Source organism: Oncorhynchus mykiss, chromosome 2 (genome assembly GCF_057628025.1).
Source record: "Oncorhynchus mykiss isolate SJ-2025 chromosome 2, ASM5762802v1, whole genome shotgun sequence".
NCBI classification, from domain to species: Eukaryota; Metazoa; Chordata; class Actinopteri; order Salmoniformes; family Salmonidae; genus Oncorhynchus; species Oncorhynchus mykiss.
In genome coordinates, this window is record NC_143023.1 from 63,203,327 (window position 1) to 63,223,127 (window position 19,801).

The 19,801-nt window shown below is 41.2% G+C and overlaps 1 protein-coding gene across 1 annotated transcript in view; it reads right to left on the reverse strand.

Annotated features, from left to right (window-relative positions):
• The window catches only part of shisal1b (shisa like 1b), a 74,813-nt gene that overhangs the window by 3,617 nt on the left and 51,395 nt on the right, over nucleotides 1-19,801 (reverse strand). The window contains exons 3-4 of the mRNA XM_021567916.3: nucleotides 15,632-15,845; nucleotides 6,434-6,741 (exon numbers count right to left, since the gene is read on the reverse strand). Of these exons, the coding sequence (XP_021423591.2) occupies nucleotides 6,434-6,741; nucleotides 15,632-15,845 (522 nt within the window). The remainder of the gene's footprint in view (nucleotides 1-6,433; nucleotides 6,742-15,631; nucleotides 15,846-19,801) is intronic.

Here is a 19,801-nt window from a genome sequence, read left to right on the forward strand (position 1 = left end):
TGAATGTCACTGGGTAAACAGAAAGGTGTCATTATGCATTCTTTCCTCGCAAACATCCTTTCTGACTTTAAAAGTATTCCAAGAAGTAATAATGTAGTTTTCAATATTACAATATTTTTGCTGGTAACGTAACTGATTACAGATAGTTTTTTTGTAACCAGATTACATGTAACTAATTACATTTAATCAGTTACTCCCCAACCCTGCAAACACAGGACAGCATTCACTTGATTTAATTATTCACTACTCAGTCATTACCACACAAAACACTTCAGCTAAAGTCGTGGTTCAAAGATAATGTGTGAATATGCAGGAAATAGACGCAAGCATTGATCACGACACTTGTGGACAAAAAAAAGAACTTGAAAGCTGTTTGAAGCTATCAAGCATATTTCTGGAAGAATCTGGCATGAGTGAGTGGTATCTGTGTGATATTATTGTGTCACTCACTGCTCTGGCAGACTGGCAAGCAGATGGGTACTGTAAGTGAGGTGGGTGTAGGTGTGTATTCTGCCATATGGTCAAGTACAATCAAAGCAATGTACCAGACATTGACCATCTGATGAATCATAAACCAGTCTCCATTTGCCAGGCGACAGACTTGCCAATATGATATCTCAGTCACAGAGACCTGACTGGAAATGGCTGTTAGGTGACAACCAAGCAGATGGCTCAGCTCTGAGTCAGGGCCTGTAAATGTGATGACAGATGCAACCTTGTTTGGACCACTCTGGTTGGCTGACCTGTGCAGGCCTCTTGAAGCAGCCAGGTGGGCAGGCAGGCACCACCCAGGAGGTGGGTGGTGTAGTATATAGCGCTTGGCCACGTTGCTGTGATCTGATGCCAAGTTGTCCTGGCGTTGATCACCGTAGAGATAGATCTTCACCATGCAGTATTAATATGATATGTAATGTTGCTGGCTGCCTACACTGTTTTCACACTGTCAATGCTCGTGTAGCTGGCACATCCTCACTCATCAAATCAGCATACACTCATGTATTGTTAATTCCATCAACAAACATACTGTAGAGGGGGAATGGAGTTTTCGTTTTTTTTAAAATATATGACACATTACACACCAAACCCTTAGCAGTCATATCGTCTCTTACTGTGTTGTCAAACCTGAATTAAACGATATTGGATTTCAGCTCTTTTGTTACGATGCTCTGAAGAATCTAAGTTTGTATTAGCACGGGCATGTGAAGTGCACCAGTAATAATAGAGAAGAGAAGGCTGCCTACATCAAAAAAAACTGATTCCAGGACCTCTGGTCCGGCGTCCATCAGACATGGGTCGAAGAGGGTATCGAGAGAGTTCGGAGGTATCACCCCGCCCCTGGGCAGAGAGAGCTGGCCTTAATAATCAGACGTTTTAACCCGACCTGAGACTTTGTAACCGTCAGTCGGACATCCCGTTTCATTCCTGTGCGACGAGTGTTTTTATTGTGTGGTGCTCGGAGCTTCCAGGAACAGCTGTGTTTACTGCCGTGGAAATGCTTGCTACCAGGTGTCCAGTGGACCACAATGTCAAAAATGTGCCCATGTGCTCATGTGCTCTCCGTGCATAAATTGGCAAAGAAAGCTAATTAAGAAGCCACAGCTTCTTATCAATCATGGCGTACTTGATACTGCCACGATCCCACTTTTCATATTCTTTGTTAAACTTAAACAAGGGGATTCATTGTCTGTTATCTATATTGGACCCACCGGATTACTGTAAATACATGGCTGTTTTTTCCTTTTCCTGATCAATGCGTGTTGTCTCTTCTCTTTAGCCAGAACACACAGTACCTGGTTAAGCCGTCTGTATTTGTTTAAGCAGATTTTTTTTTTATAATGGGCATTTATCCACGGAGAGAAAGTAATATCAGATTCCCAGGCCGCCTACACAGAGCCCGTAACAGATCTAAGGCTGTGCACACATATCAGCCTTCTCAAGTAGCCTTATGGCAAACAGTGTTCCCACTCATTCATTTGCCAGGCTGCAATTCCTCCACAAGAGGAAGTAGATACAGCGAAATGATCTGATACTTGTACTTTAAAAAGTATTGGAGATGCCCCAGTTCTGAGACTCCAACCAACAAACATATGTCTAAGTACAAGTCTAATTCTCAGCCATCACCCATCATCCTCCCTGACCCTGGGGATACAGCTCTGTCCCTCGCAACTGAACTCAGGGCCATCTGATGATGACGACGTGTTGTTTGGGCAACAAATTCTGGAAGCTATTCAGTCACAACTGGTCATAGAGTTTTCAGTGTAAGACAATAGGAATGTTATTTTAACCTCATCCCAGAAAAACAGCTTTTGATTGAACGGAGCCTTTGTTCTCTGTCATCTCAATGTTTTTTTGTCATTTGGAAGAGAGCATAATTTTTCATTCATAACTTTGTACATTATTATGAAAATATCATACTAATGAATGTTTACAGAAAGCAAAGCCAGAGTAAGCCTGGTCTCCATTTGTTTTTTATTTCGCCTTTATTTAACTAGGAAAGTCAGTTAAGAACCAATTTTTATTTATTATGACACCTACCCCGACCAAACCCTAACCTGGACGACGCTGGGCCAAATATGCGCCGCCCTATGGGACTCCCAATCACAGCCCAGCCTCACACACAAACCTCTAGCACTGAGATGCAGTGCCTTAGACCGCTGCGCCACTCGGGAGCCCAAATGACAAAATAAAATAGATAAAATATTCAGAACAAGCTCATAGTGAAGTTAAAGAACTCAACGCAATCTACACCAACCTTATGGAGTCACAACGCAAAGCACTGACTGTCAATCATCCATCACAACACCTTATTCCTGACCCAATTCTGATCCACTTTCAAAGACCCCATGATTTGTCTGAAGTTGGGCTGTTGCCTGTAGGGGTCAAGTAGCCCTGGTTGAAGTTGATGAGGCTTCTCAGACTGAACCGACGTCTAATGTTGTAGTTAAAGGGGCAGTGCTGTTAACAACTTGATTTTCCTGTTTTATTTGTTTTTATATTTCCACACCATGAGGTTGATATAACACTCTGAAATTGTGAAAATTATGATAATTATGATTATGAAAAAAGACTGCATGGGGGCTTTAAAGCATGTATTCACCACTAGGACAGATAGTATCTGAACTCCTCGATCATGGCAGGTTCTAATTAGGCATATATTCATCAATACGACAAGTGCTATGGACATGTGTCTCTGTGGACATGTCCCAGTGGTAGTTAGGCATTAGGTATTCACCACTAAAATAGCCCCAGGATCCCCTTCCACTGCCAAGCTCCTCTGTCTTTGTCAGAATCTGGCTGTCATGGTCTGGCACGGCCACAAACCCATTTGTCATATTCCTGCCCTCATTAAGTTATCATAGACAGTCAGAGAGATGGCTTGGCCCAGAGGTAGGTAAGGTAAGGTAAGGTAAGGTAACGTAAGGTCTGTCTGTCTATCTATAAGCCATCTCCTGGACCTCTAGAGAACATCTGAGACAGAGATCGGTTTGAATAATTGAATAATTTACTTTTTTAGCCAAAGATTTAGTTTGTTCTGACAGTGTTTGATCCAGCTGTTCTTTGAATGCTTTGATGATAGATATGTGTGTCAAGGCTTGATGTGTGTCCCAAAGGTACTACAGTATTTAGTTGTCTCTCACTTTTCTCCTCTCTCCGAGTGGTGCGAGTGACTGAAGGGGCATGTTGGGCAAGTGTATGGTATCGAGCAGGTCCTTGCGTGTGTGTGGGGGGAGAAATGGAGAGAGCATAGGAGTGTGTGTGGGAAGAGCTGGCCCAAGCGTGTGTGTCTGTCTGTGTGAATGTGTTGTGTGTGTGTGTGTGTGAGTGTGTGAGTGTGTGAGTGTGTGTGTGTGTGTGTGTGTGTGTGTGTGTGTGTGTGTGTGTGTGTGTGTGTGTGTGTGTGTGTGTGTGTGTGTGTAGGTCTATATATGTGTGTGTGTGTGTGTGTACGTTTATATATGCGTGTGTGTTTGCGGGAAAGGTTACAGCAGGTGAGTACGTGAGTGTGTGGGGATGCTCAGTGGTTCAGATTCCCTGTCAGCCTACGCAGCTGATGGGGGAGGAAGGACTGCTGCTGGAGATACCAAACCTCTCCTTATGGAGACATGTTGCTCTGATGGTCTGCTATGGTAACTTTCCCTTAGCAACATCGTACCGTTCTACGAGACATAATGAGGATGAGACAACGTAAGGTGATGAACCCCGAGGGAGAATGTGATAGGCTCCCTCGTGCTTTTGCTGTTCAGAATGAGATCATCAGCAATTGTCCTCTCTGCCCCATCTATGCCTTCCAGCAAAATAACACAGAAACATTTGAATGTGTTGGTGTCCTGACCCTGACAACTCTATGTCCATACTAGAGGTCAACCGATTATGATTTTTCAACGCTGATACCAATACCGATTATTGGAGGACCAAAACAAGCCGATACCGATTAATCAACCAATTAATTTTTTTACATTTTTAATAATGACAATTACAACAATACTGAATTAACACTTATTTTAACTTAATATAATACATCAATAAAATCTATTTAGCCTCAAAAAAATTATGAAACATGTTCAATTTGGTTTAAATAATGCAAAAACAAAGTGTTGGAGAAGAAAGTAAAAGTTCAATATGTGCCATGTAAGAAAGCTAACGTTTAAGTTCCTTGCTCAGAACATGAGAACATATGAAAGCTGGTGGTTCCTTTTAACACGAGTCTTCAATATTTCCAGGTAAGAAGTTTTAGGTTGTAGTTATTATAGGTGTTATAGGACTATTTCTCTCTATACGATTTGTATTTCATATACCTTTGACTATTGGATGTTCTTATAGGCACTTTAGTATTGCCAGTGTAACAGTATAGCTTCCGTCCCTCTCCTCGCTCCTACCTGGGCTCGAACCAGGAACACATCGACAACAGCCACCCTCGAAGCAGCGTTACCCATGCAGAGCAAGTCTCAGAGCGAGTGAAGTTTGAAACGCTATTAGCGCGCAACCCGCTAACTAACTAGCCATTTAACATCGGTTACACCAGCCTAATCTCGGGAGTTGATAGGCTTGAAGTCATAAACAGCTCAATGCTTGAAGCATTGCGAAGAGATGCTGGCAAAACACACGAAAGTGCTGTTTGAATGAATGCTTATGAGCCTGCTGGTGCCTACCATCGCTCAGTCGGACTGCTCTATCAAATCAGTCTTAATTCAAACATAATAACACACAGAAATACGAGCCTTAGGTCATTAATATGGTCGAATCCGGAAACTATAATCTCGAAAACAAAACATTTATTATTTCAGTGAAATACGGAACCGTTCTGTATTTTATCTAACGGGTGGCATCCATAAGTCTAAATATTCCTGTTACATTGCACAACCTTCAATGTTATGTCATAATTACGTAAAATTCTGGCAAATTATTTTGCAATGAGCTAGGCGGCCCAAACTGTTGCATATACCCTGACTCTGCGTGCAATGAACGCAAGAGAAGTGACACAATTTCACCTGGTTAATATTGCCTGCTAACCTGGATTTCTTTTAGCTAAATATGCAGGTTTAAAAATATATACTTCTGTGTATTGATTTTAAGAAAGGCATTGATGTTTATGGTTAGGTACAGTCGTGCAACGATTGTGCTTTTTTCGCAAATGCGCTTTTGTTAAATCATCCCTGTTTGGCGAAGTTGGCTGTCTTTGTTAGGAAGAAATAGTCTTCACACAGTTCGCAACGAGCCAGGCGGCCCAAACTGCTGCATATACCCTGACTCTGTTGCAAGAGAAGTGACACAATTTCCCTAGTTAAAATACATTCATGTTAGCAGGCAATATTAACTAAATATGCAGGTTTAAAAATATATACTTGTGTGTTGATTTTAAGAAAGTCATTGATGTTTATAGTTAGGTTCACGTTGGAGCAACGACAGTCCTTTTTCACGAATGCGCACTGCATCGATTATATGCAACGCAGGACACGCTAGATAAACTAGTAATATCATCAACCATGTGTAGTTAATAGTGATTATGATTGATTGATTGTTTTTTATAAGATAAGTTTAATGCTAGCTAGCAACTTACCTTGGCTTCTTACTGCATTTGCGTAACAGGCAGGCTCCTCGTGGAGTGCAATGTAAGGCAGGTGGTTAGGACGTTGGACTAGTTAACCATAAGGTTGCAAGATTGAATCCCTGAGCTGACAAGGTAAAAATCTGTCATTCTGCCCCTGAACAAGGCAGTTAACCCACCGTTCCTAGGCCGTCATTGAAAATTAGAATGTGTTCTTAACTGACTTGCCTAGTTAAATAAATAAAGGTGTAAAAATAAAAAATTGGCCATTCCGATTAATCAGTCGACCTCTAGTCCATACAGTACAATGTAATAGTGTAGACATGTATATAATGCACAATGAGTCTGAGTGGACATCCACTGAATGCTGGCAACAGAGTGACTCACCAGACGGTGGGGGCGTGCTAGGGTTCGTGGGGCTCTGGTCCTCTCCTCTGAGGCTGTGTCTGGGCTGCTGGTGGCTGAGGGCCATGGGGTGACCCTGGGTCTGTGCCTGGGTCTCAGTCTCCTCTCCTGGGACTGGCTGGTGCCACTGGCTCCTGGCTTTCTTCAGCCAGCGCCCACCCAGACCCCACTTCTCCAGGTAAACCCGACACAGCTCATAGTTCATGGCCGAGTAGTAGAGGAAGTCCAGGGCTAGCAGCACCATGACGAAGAAGCCATAGATCCACACTCCCACCAGGGCTGTGTAGTTACTGTAGAGGAGCGATAGGGGAAATAGAGAAAGTGAGAATGTATTCCCCTTTTTTGTATGCATTTTAAGCAGATTTTTGGTAAACATATATTATGTTTAAGAAAGTGTTCCTGAGCTGTAAAGGGTGATTCTAATTGCCTATCCATCTTAATAAATCTCTCTTTTCAAAACGTTGGTCCCAGTTTTTCATCCCAACACATTTATTAATGCATTTCACACTCCATAAGGATTTGTGGGGTCCACATTAGCACCTTCTTCAGATTCACGCTCCGCTCCATAAATCACCTGTATGGTAAATGTCTGCAAATAGTTTCCAATTACAGTATATCTGTCACGCCCTGATCTGTTTCACCTGTCCTTGTGCTTGTCTCCACCCCCCTTCAGGTGTCACCCATCTTCCCCATTATCCCCACAGTACTTATACCTGTGTTTTCTGCCAATTTGTTTTGTTTGTTCAAACCTACCAGCGTTTTCCCTTGCTCCTGTCTTTCCTATAGTTCCTGTTTTCTAGTTTCCTGTTTTTTACCTTTCCTGCCTGACACTGAGCCTGCCTGCTGTTCCAGTGCCTTACACCCTCTCTGGATTATTGACCCCTACCTGACCTGACCCTGACCCGCCTGCTGTTCCAGTGGCTTACACCCTCTCTGGATTATTGACCCCTACCTGACCTGACCCTGAGCCGCCTGCTGTTCCAGTGCCTTACACCCTCTCTGGATTATTGACCCCTACCTGACCTGACCCTGACCCGCCTGCTGTTCCAGTGCCTTACACCCTCTCTGGATTATTGACCCCTACCTGACCTGACCCTGACCCGCCTGCTGTTCCGGTGCCTTACACCCTCTCTGAATTATTGACCCCTACCTGCCTTGACCTGTTTGCCTGCCCCTGTTTTAAAGAATAAACTTTAGTTTCTTCAACACTGTCTGCACCTCGGTCATACCTTAAAGCGTGATAATACCTTGATGAACAGCGTTGTGAACGACACTTGTAATATATTTCTTTATACGTTTTTATTTTTATGGAACAGAGCTGTGCATTAGAGAAATGACTACCCAGGAAGTGGATTGGGTCCTATCAGAGTTCAGAACTCAGCATCAGTCAGCTTTAAATTATCTCTCTGACCCTGAAAGAGAATGAGACAGAGGATAATATTATTATATTACTGCTTTCAAGTGAGAGTGATTATTTGGAGGGAACACCATTCCTTATTTTGGGGAGACTAATGAATAATGGGCTTTTCCAAACATTTCCTTGGATGGTGTTGTGGATATTTCACAAAAACATTTAGAATGATTCTATCGTTGTACTTGCTTTGCAACTGCACTCAAACCCATATGAAAACCATGTTTACCTCTCCTCACCTCCCCTTGTGCCTGTGTGACATATAGCTGACATATAGCTGTTTGCATGGTTTAGTCTGTGGTGATGTGTACATTTGTCTATTTAAGAGCAGCAGGGCATCCTTCCAGCAGTGCATTTGATTTAACCTTAGAGTAAGCAAACCTAACTGTTTGGACAGCCATCAGAAACAAATGTCAGACAACGTTAAACAAGCCAAAATGAAAGGACAAATAGCTGAGACTGATCATGACACAGACACTAAGAATTTCCTAACAGATACACATAAAGTAATAATTTGCTAATCCCAGTGACTGGTCCAATCACTGTCCGCAGTAATAGAATAGCCTATTAACACTCTCATGCCCGTAACACTTTAGCCATGATGCTCAGAGTCCCAGACACAGATCTATGACCAGTTTAATCTGAGGCCAATGGTAAATATCACCACTTCAACTCTGCAGTCCAGAGGGGAGGAGGTGGAAATGGCCTCCCATCAGCCACTAGATGAAATATCCTGGCCTGCCGAAGGGAATGTGTAACTGGTCTCAGAGAGCACCCCGCTGACAGGGTATTAGAGGAGAGACAGACAGAATAAGAGAGAGAGAGAGCTCTGACAGAGTCTGTGTTTCTGTCTGTCAGTGTCCTCATACGGTGCTCCTATACACACTACGGGATGTCTCTTCTCTTCCTGAGTTCCACTCGATTGCTGCAAACAGAGCTGTCGGTCTCCATAGAGATTTGTCTTCAAGTCTATCTATGTTAGTGTGTCTACTTAGATTAGTGTAGTGTGTTGTAGTATATTATATATAGTACGCATTGGTTGAAGCTCAATGTTAAAATCAAATCGCCCTACCATCATATGTAAACCAAATAACGTTAACTCACCCCATTCCGTACAAATGTGCATAACCGCAACAACCGCACCACTACAAAGAAAACTAATGGGACTGTAGCGACTGTGTTGACTTCAAAATCAGGGTGTGAACTAGGTTTCTATTCAAGTGTTGATCGACATGGTAATGGCTCCATAGTATTGGAGAAAAGTTGAAAAAAAACGTAACGTACAGCACGCATAAAGAAACTATTTCTGTCTTACAATCTCTCTCCACCAGGGGTAGCACTTCTCTCATCGTTTAAAAACAAAAAATGGACAGTGACGGGGGTAAGGGGGGATGCGATCATCATTCTCAAAGCCGCTGTTTACTTCTAAGATCACTTTAGCACCGCCCTAACAACCCGATTCAAATTCGACACAAACCTTCAAATAGGTATGTAATGATACATTATATAAACTCTTTATAGTGTTTTATTTACATTTTAGAGGCGATAAGGTGATAAAGTAGGACAGATCGGGTGAAAAAAGCTATTTTCCCACACAACATCCCTCCTTCTCACTATCACACATTAGTTTTGCTTCCCCACCCGCCATTTTTAAAAAGACCCGACGGGGTTCATTGCCTGCTTGAATTATGCAGAAACGGGCAGCGTTTAGGTCATGTAATTGATTCTGTTGGAAAGGGGAGAAATTGTGCTTTACAATGGTATTGACATTACAGATGATCTGGAAGTATTACGTTTTTGGGACGCTAAAATAAGGTCAATTGTAGGGACCAAGGCGATGTACGAGTTTATGTGAGTTTACGTTATCTCTCTACTAAGAACCACTATACCGGACGTTTGACGTGCCATTAGCATCATATGGTCATTAGACAAATTTTCCCCCAAACCTAGCTCAAATTCTAGACGTCCAATTAAAACGAGGTTACATTGCACATAAGGTGACCTTATTTTGTATTTTTTGTGTGTACTTTTACCCCTTTTTCATACGGAATCGGGAGAGGCGAAAGTCGAGAGCCATGCGTCCTCTGAAACACGACCCTGCCAAGGTTTTTCATAAAGAAGTAAACTGAAGTAAACTGCTGACCTGGACACTTATGTGTAATCAGAGCAACAAAAAATGAACTAGAGAACTTCCTTGGCTTCTATTATAGCTAGTTAGATACACTAAACTTTGGGAACTTTAGAACAACTGCCACGCTGCTAATTTATAACACATGCACAAGCCAGAGATCCAGTGCTAATTCTAGCCCTTACCTTACGCATTAATTCAGTGTGCTCCTTTGTCAATAAAATGTTCTTCTGGTCATTATAATCCAAATTTGCGATGACTGGTCAACACAGAGTCAAGTAACTTTTCGATGTGTTCACGAAAACCTGAAGTCGCCATCCACAAGTAAAAAGTAACTGGGGGGCAGGTTGTACACGAAGCATCCAGGTAAAACCACATCATAATGATAATTTGCTTGCGCAACCTGTCCGATGTCAAAAGAAAATGGCATGCTTGGTAATTTGGTTAGCTGTGTGATAAAATGAAACGGTTTTCAATACATCAACTGTTTTCTTTTGTTCTTGTTTTTTTTACCCCTAAAAGTCTAAGCCGTTGGGATGTGTGGTTCTATGTTCTATTAAGCTAACAAATGTAATTATTTTTGTATTATTTGATAAAATATTGAATTTGGCCTTTACTACTGCAACGCTATGGTTGTGGGTTTGATTCCCACGGGGGACCAGTATGAAAAAGTATGCCCTCACTCCTGTAAGTTGCTCTAGATAAGAATGTCTACTAAAATGGAAAAGGAACGAATAACCATTTCAATTTTCACGTAGAAATAAGTTGCATTTACAAAGTATTTCAAGAAACTGGAAAACATACACAGTTGAAGTCAGAAGTTTACATACACTTAGGTTGATTAAAACACGTTTTCAACCATTCCACAAATTTCTTGTTAACAAACTATACTTTTGGCAAATCGGTTAGGACATCTACTTTGTGCATGACAAGTAATTTTTCCAACAATTGTTTACAGACAGAGTGAATTATAATTGAAATAATCTATCACAATTCCAGTGGGTCAGAAGTTTACATACACTAAGTTGACTATGCCTTTAAACAGCTTGGACAATTCCAGAAAATGATGTCATGCCTTTAGAAGCTTCTGATAGGCTAATTGACATAATTTGAGTCAATTGGAGGTGTACCTGTGGATGTATTTCAAGGCCTACCTTCAAACTCAGTGCCTCTTCACTTGACATTATGGGAAAATAAAAATAAATCAGCCAAGACCTCAGAAAAAAAATTGCTGACCTCCACAAGTCTGGTTCATCCTTGGGAGCAATTTCCAAACACCTCAAGGTACCACGTTCATTCGTACAAACAATAGTACGAAAGTATAAACACCATGGGACCACGAAGCCGTCATACCGCTCAGGAAGGAGACGTGTTCTGTCTCCTAGAGATGAACGTACTTTGGTGCGAAAAGTGCAAATCAATCCCAGAACAACAGTAAAGGACCTTGTGAAGATGCTGGAGGAAACAGGTACAAAAGTATCTATATCCACAGTAAAACAAGTCCTATATCGACATAACCTGAAATGCCGCTCAGCAAGGAAGAAGCCACTGCTCCAAAACCGCCATAAAAAAGCCAGACTACGGTTTGCAACTGCACATGGGGACAAAGATCGTACTTTTTGGGGAAATGTCCTCTGGTCTGATGAAACAAAAATAGAACTGTTTGGCCATAATGACCATTGTTATGTTTGGAGGAAAAAGGGGGAGGCTTGCGTGACAAAGAACACTATCCCAACTGTGAAGCATGGGGGTGGCAGCATCATGTTGTGGGGGTGCTTTGCTGCAAGAGGAACTGGTGCACTTCACAAAATAGATGGCATCATGAGGATGGAAAATTATGTGGATATATTGAAGCAACATCTCAAGACATCAGTTAAAGCCTGGTCACAAATGGGTCTTCCAAATGGATAATGAACACAAGTATACTGCCAAAGTTGTGTCAAAATGGCTTAAGGACGACAAAGTCAAGGTATAGGAGTGGCCATCACAAAGCCCTGACCTCAATCCTATAGAAAATGTGTGGGCACAACTGAAAAAGCGTGTGCGAGCAAGGAGGCCTACAAACCTGACTTAGTTACACCAGCTCTGTCAGGATGAATGGGCCAAAATTGTGGGAAGCGTGTGGAAGGCAACCCGAAACATTTGACCCAGTTAAACAATTTAAAGGCAATGCTACCAAATACTCATTGAGTGTATGTAAACTTCTGACCCACTGGGAATGTGATGAAAGAAATAAAAGCTGAAATAAATAATTATCACATTCTTAAAAGAAAGCGGTGATCCTAGCTGACCAAAGACAGGGAATTTTTACTAGGATTAAATGTCAGGAATTGTGTAAAACTGAGTTTAAATGTATTTGCCTTCCAACATTAACTGTATCAAACAAGTATTTTAATATTCCACAATTATTATCAGATTAACTGTTTTGTACAGATAATTTATCAGACTCAAGTTACAAACGCTGGTGAATGCTCAAACACATTTAGTGATTTTTTTTCCCCCCCACTGGGCCTTAATTAGTCCTGTATTAGCAGATATTGACGCCTTCAGTGGGGGCAAAAAAAAATTCTGTAGCACCACCACCCCCAAACTACTTCTTGCAGCTATGGTCTGTCCTTTTTCTAAGAGATTTAAGAAAGCTCAGGGTATATTTTAGTTTTTTTGGTCACTTTCATTGCTGTGTTTTACTGTATTACAATGTATAATGTATAATCAATGTCCAGTGTAAAAGCCACGTTTTAAGTGAGAAGTAGGCATTGGTCTAAAGCAGAAAAATAAAGGAAATTTGCATGAGCACCACAATACGTACTCCACCAATGTTTTCCAGCACACAGCTTTGACCTACTACAGTAGCTATTTTTGGTCTTTTGTATTTCCAATAATGTGTAGGCAGGTTGATTCAAACAGCTTAATTCATACTCTTCAGAGGGATAATGGACTTTACAGTGACATGCTATTAAAATTATGTATATATACAGTACCCGTCAGAAGTTTGGACACACCTACTCATTCAAGGGTTTTTCTGTATTTTACTATTTTCTACATTTTAGAATACTAGTGAAGTCTTCAAACCTATGAAATAACACATATGGAATCATATGGGCAGCTTTACACACTCTTAGCATTCTCTCAACCAGCTTCATGAGGTAGTTTCAATTAACAGGTTTGCCTGTTAATTTCTTTGCTTATTAATGCGTTTGAGCCAATCAGTTGTGTTTTGACAAGGTAGGGGTGGTATACAGAAGAGAGCCCTATTTGGTAAAAGACCAAGTCTATATTATGGCAAGAACAGCTCAAATAAGCAAAGAGAAACAACATTCCATCATTACTTTACTTTAAGACATGAATGTCAGTCAATGTGGAACATTTCAAGAACATTGAAAGTTTCTTCAAATGCAGTTGCAGAAACCATCAAGCGCTATGATGAAACTGGCTCTCATGCGGACCACCACAGGAAAGGAAGACCCATAGTTACCTCTGCGGCAGAGGATAAGCTCATTAGAGTCACCAGCCTCAGAAATTGCAGCCCAAATAAATGCTTCACAGAGTTCAAGTAACAGACACATCTCAACATCAACTTTTCAGAAGATACTGAGTGAATCAGACCTTCATGGTCGAATTGCTGCATAGAAACCAATACTAAAGGACACCAATAATAAGAAGAGACTTGCTTGGGCCAAGAAACACAAGCAATGGACATTAGACTGGTGGAAATCTGTCTTTGGTCAGAGGAGTCCAATTTGGAGATTTTTGTGAGACGCAGAGTAGGTGAACGGATGATCTCTGCATGTGTGGTTCCCACCGTGAAGCGTGGAGGAGGAGGTGTGATGGTGCTTTGCTGGTGACACTGTCAGTGATTAATTTAAAATTTAGGGCACGCTTAACCAGCATGGCTACCAAAGCATTCTGCAGTGATCCGCCATCCCTTCTGGTTTGCACTTAGTGGGACTATAATTAGCTTTTCAAAAGGACAATGACTCAAAACTCACCTCCAGCCTGTGTAAGGGCTATTTGACCAAGAAGGAGAGTGATTGAGTGCTGCATCAGATGACCTGGCCTCCACAATCACCCGACCTCAACCCAATTAAGATGGATTGGGATGAGTTGGACCACAGAGTGAAGGAAAAGCAGCAGTGCTCAGCATATATGGGAACTCCTTCAAGACTGTTGGAAAAGCATTCCTCATGAAGCTGGTTGATGGAATGGCAAGAGTGTAAAAAGCTGTCATCAAGTCAAAGGATGGCTACTTTGAAGAATCTAACATTTAAATGGATTTGTTTAACACTTTTTTGGTTACTACATGATCCATATGTGTTTTTTCATAGTTTTGATGTCAATGTAGAAAATATTAAAAGTAAAGAAAAACCCTTGAATGAGTAGGTGTTTCCAAACTTTTGACATTAGGCTGTACGTATCTTTAGACATAGGCCTAATGTAAATGTGTATTATTGAAGCGTCATCATCTTTATTGCTAAAATACAATTACACGCATATATTTGAACTACACAGTAATTTGATAGAGGTAATGAACTGTTCAGCACATCAATTGATAAAACAGGACCATGTTTAAAAAACAACTGGTTCTGAGTTTCTGTTAATATTACGCAGGTAAGCTAATGGTTACAGAAATCAGGAATGCAGACAGGCTCTATAGACCTCTGTACAGTATCTATATTAGTGACTGTGTCGAACACACCACCTCCTGTTTTTATATTTGCCCAAAAATACATTTATTTTTCATTGAATGTACTGTTAAAATAAAAGTTTAAGGAAGTACAGGCAGGCATCACATTACTACAAAACAAAACAGCTCAATCAAGCCTGGTGGTTGTAAGTATAAAAGCAAAGCTTGCTTTCATATAATAAAAAGCTTGAAAAGGATAATATTTTGTTTGGGTTGGGAAGAATGCAATACTTTACCCTGTATGCGGTACAAATAACATTATTGTGGGAGCACCTCCTCTAGGAATTAGGCTATTTGAGAAGGTTTGAATCCTAAGCAACCTTCTTACACATTTTGGGAAATACAATAGACCAACAGAGCTACTGTAGTAGGTCAAAGCTGTTTGCTGGAAAACCTTGGTAGAGCCTGGGTGAAGTACGTATTGTGGTGATCATGTGAATTCACTTTTTTGGCCAGTGCCAACCTCTCACTTAAAACAACATTTTTTGTTTTTAATAGTATAAGACAATACGCTCAAGTACTATATCCATCTCTGCTGAGAGATGGCATCCGCCTGCAGCCCACTCACAAACTCAGTAACAAAGCTTCAGCTCTTTTACTTTGGTTGTGATTCTCTCTGTACAGTAGGAGAAGATCAATGTCAACGTGCCCTTTGAGCACCAGGCAAATGGTGTCAATGAGTGGGATATTGTCGAGGGAGCCAACGGCTTATCAATCACTAACATTTAAAGGCCAGGGCTTTTTTTCTCTGCGCAAAAGTCTTTGAAATGTCTAAATCTTGAGTATGAAACTGTTGATAAACTTTTGACATGTTCTTTAGCTATTCACTCAAGCTAGTGTCAGTACCATTTTATAATAACATTAAACCTTATCATAGAATTACAATAATTAGCTTACTAACGGATAAGGAAAAGTACTACTCTATATATTCACTACTAAAACCTGAATATGACCCACTTGTGTTTGAAGCCGTCTGTGGTGGTAGTCAGGTTGACCTGCATGACCGTCTGGAACTCAGTCTCGTTGCAGCAGTACTTGAAGGCAGTGTTGTTGTGGTGACAGCAGAACATGTAGGTCTTGTTGTCGGAAAGGCGAGGGCAGTGGAAACCAAAGTGATAGCGCCCCTTGTGGTCGGAGTATGGTTCACACACTCTGAAATGAGCTGATAGAGCTGTGGAGAAGAGAAAGACAGTCAGACGATGAAGCTACTGTCTTCTTGGCAAGCACTTCTGTGAGGTAAAATATTTTCTAGAATTACTTTACAAATCTGATAAATGGATTATGGTGATTGAGACCATCATGATTCAGCTTGCCTGTTTTGGACTTGCCCATTAATTAAAATGTTCTGGGCAAATTTCAAAATGAAGCTGGAGGACATATATTATATATATGTTCATATATTCTAGAAGAATGGACCCATGGCTATTTGTTTTGCGTGTTATCGGGAAACAGGCCCTCACTTACCTTAGCACAGCTCAATACTTCTTAAAAAATGACTCTTTGTGACAAGCAAATGCCTTCTCCTTAACTGGATAAAAGACCAGCCACCAACAATAAATCAATGGTGCTATATTTAGGAACAAGGAAGGCCATTTCTATACCATATGGGACCTCTTTTTGCTGTCTCTTCCCCTAATCTTGCAGACCCTAAGAAGTGTCAATATAAGAATTATATGAATCTACGGGTCAACCGGACGGACCCTGGTCGCTTTCTTGTATGAAATAATAATTTTGTTATTTTTATTGTACTCTGGTAGGGGTATTTGATCATTTACATACTACAGCCACACATTTTGCGACAGTCAAATTATTAAAGGCATGTAAGGAAAATGATAAATGAATGAAAAATGAAGAGCAGAGAACTGAAAGGGAATGTATCATTCTTATTGTTTTTGCATGTTTTTGTTTTGTTTTGGTGTTTGTTGGTAATGCCATATTTTATGTTACCTTGTTTCATTTTATAATTCAAATGTATGCACATATCTACAATTTGTTTATGATGTTGACCTGAAAAAAGGAGAATTATATAATAATAAAAAATATATATATTGAAGATTATTTAGCTTGTGATTTCTATTGCGGTGCAAATTATGCAAAACGAAGCAGAAATCAACAGACATTTATTCATCTCTGATTCTGGCAACCAGAGAGGGGTTTCTCTGTGATGGGAGTCATGGAAACATCATTTGGTAGCCTGGACTCATTGTAGATGATCACCAATTACGTATCTGTCAGAGCAACAGAGCAGAGATAATGAGTGTGGATTTACAGGGCTCATCACAGTTGTCTCACATGTCACTGTGGACCAAAACAAAACTACTTGTTAGACAGACGCCATCAAAACCAATCAGATCTGGAAATTTGGCATCCTTTCACATTTTATTACCATTGATAACATGAGGTAAAAACGTCCTCCATAGCATAGCTGGGGATAGATTGCCCTTCTAGCAATATGGAATGGGTGTTGCCTGTAGAAACAATGGCAGAGGAGCCGAACTGGAACAAGGTGATGTCTCTGTATGGAGCCAAGACAATTGTAGTGCTAAGAGGGGAAATAATAATAATAAATAGAGGGGGGAAGGGGAGGGAGGGGGTTGTTGTAGATTTCTGCCACTGATGGTAAAAGTATTTTCTAATCCCATGTAGGCTGAGCAGGCCAATCAGGAACATATTGGCCATTTGAAAGAGGAGAACACTCTCAGGTCTAATGAGCTTGGGACAGTGCCTCACTCAGGGCCGTCTGAATGACTGGCTGACTGGCTGCCTTATTGGCTAAATAGCTTGAATTGGCTTCCCTCCGACTCTCTGAAACTTTCAGGCTTCGGTATCCATGCTGAACAGGGAAGTAGAATGGGGAGGGAGGAAGCTTGAGGTTTAATAGTATGGAGAGACGCTCTCACTCAGATGGATGCACGCTGGTAAACATTCATAACAGTAGTTATGATGGCACCGAAGAACATGGCTGATTTTTATTTTGCGTTTTGTGTAACTTATTAATTAACTTATTGTGTACATAATGTTGCTGCTACCGTCTCTTATGACCTAAAGTAACTTCTGGACATCAGAACAGGGATTACTCGCCGCGGACTGGAAGAAACTTTTTCCTTTAACGAGTCCGATGAGAAGGATATCCTGCTTTCACTGGAACAGGCCCAGATCCACGCCTTTGGCGTGAAGAAATGAAGCCGGGAAAGGGGACGCAGATCGAGGATCCTTCTGAGAATCCCGAGGCAACCGAGTAAACTCCCAATGCCTTCCATTCTTCCCCGCTAACGTGCAATCATTGGAAAATAAAATTAATGACCTACTATTAAGATTATCTTACCACCGAGACATTAAAAACTGTAACATCTTATGTGTCAGCGAGACGTCGCTGAACAAAGATACGGACATTATAGAGCTAGTGGGATTTTCCATGCAACAGCAGAACAGAGATGCTACCTCTGGTAAGACGTGTCTTTTTGTCAATAACAGCTGGTGCCCGATGTCTAATATTATAGAAGTCTCGAGGTATTGCTCGCCTGAGGTAGAGTCCCTTATGAGAAGTTGCAGACCACATTATCTACCAAGATAGTTATCATCTGTATTATTCGTAGCCATCTATTTACCACCACAAAATGAAGCTGGCACTAAGACCACTCTCAACCAACTGTATAAGGCTATAAGCAAAGAAGAAAATGCTCATCCAGAAGTAGTGCTCCCAGTGGCCGGGAACTTTAATGCAGGCAAACTTAAATAAGTTTTACCAAATTTTTCCAGCATGTCACATGTCACTTTACTCCACGCACAGAGATGCATACAAAGCACTCTCCCGCCCTCCATTTGGCAAATCTGACCATAATTCTATCCTCCTGATTCCTGCTTACAAGCAAAAACTAAAGCAGGAATTACCAGTGACTTGGTCAATACGGAAGTGGCCAGATGACGCAGATGCTACACTACAGGACTGTTTCGCTAGCACAGACTGGAATATGTTTTGGGATTAATCCAATGGCATTGAGGAATCCACCACCTCAGTCAGCAGCTTCATCAATAAGTGCATCGATGACGTCGTCCCCACAGTGACTGTATGTACATACAGTGCCTTGCGAAAGTATTCGGCCCCCTTGAACTTTGCGACCTTTTGCCACATTTCAGGCTTCAAACATAAAGATATAAAACTGTATTTTTTTGTGAAGAATCAACAACAAGTGGGACACAATCATGAAGTGGAACGACATTTATTGGATATTTCAAACTTTTTTAACAAATCAAAAACTGAAAAATTGGGCGTGCAAAATTATTCAGCCCCTTCACTTTCAGTGCAGCAAACTCTCTCCAGAAGTTCAGTGAGGATCTCTGAATGATCCAATGTTGACCTAAATGACTAATGATGGGATGATACAATCCACCTGTGTGTAATCAAGTCTCCGTATAAATGCACCTGCACTGTGATAGTCTCAGAGGTCCGTTAAAAGCGCAGAGAGCATCATGAAGAACAAGGAACACACCAGGCAGGTCCGAGATACTGTTGTGAAGAAGTTTAAAGCCGGATTTGGATACAAAAAGATTTCCCAAGCTTTAAACATCCCAAGGAGCACTGTGCAAGCGATAATATTGAAATGGAAGGAGTATCAGACCACTGCAAATCTACCAAGACCTGGCCGTCCCTCTAAACTTTCAGCTCATACAAGGAGAAGACTGATCAGAGATGCAGCCAAGAGGCCCATGATCACTCTGGATGAACTGCAGAGATCTACAGCTGAGGTGGGAGACTCTGTCCATAGGACAACAATCAAAAGTATATTGCACAAATCTGGCCTTTATGGAAGAGTGGCAAGAAGAAAGCCATTTCTTAAAGATATCCATAAAAAGTGTTGTTTAAAGTTTGAGACAAGCCACCTGGGAGACACACCAAACATGTGGAAGAAGGTGCTCTGGTCAGATGAAACCAAAATTGAACTTTTTGGCAACAATGCAAAACGTTATGTTTGGCGTAAAAGCAACACAGCTGAACACACCATCCCCACTGTCAAACATGGTGGTGGCAGCATCATGGTTTGGGCCTGCTTTTCTTCAGCAGGGACAGGGAAGATGGTTAAAATTGATAGGAAGATGGATGGAGCCAAATACAGGACCATTCTGGAA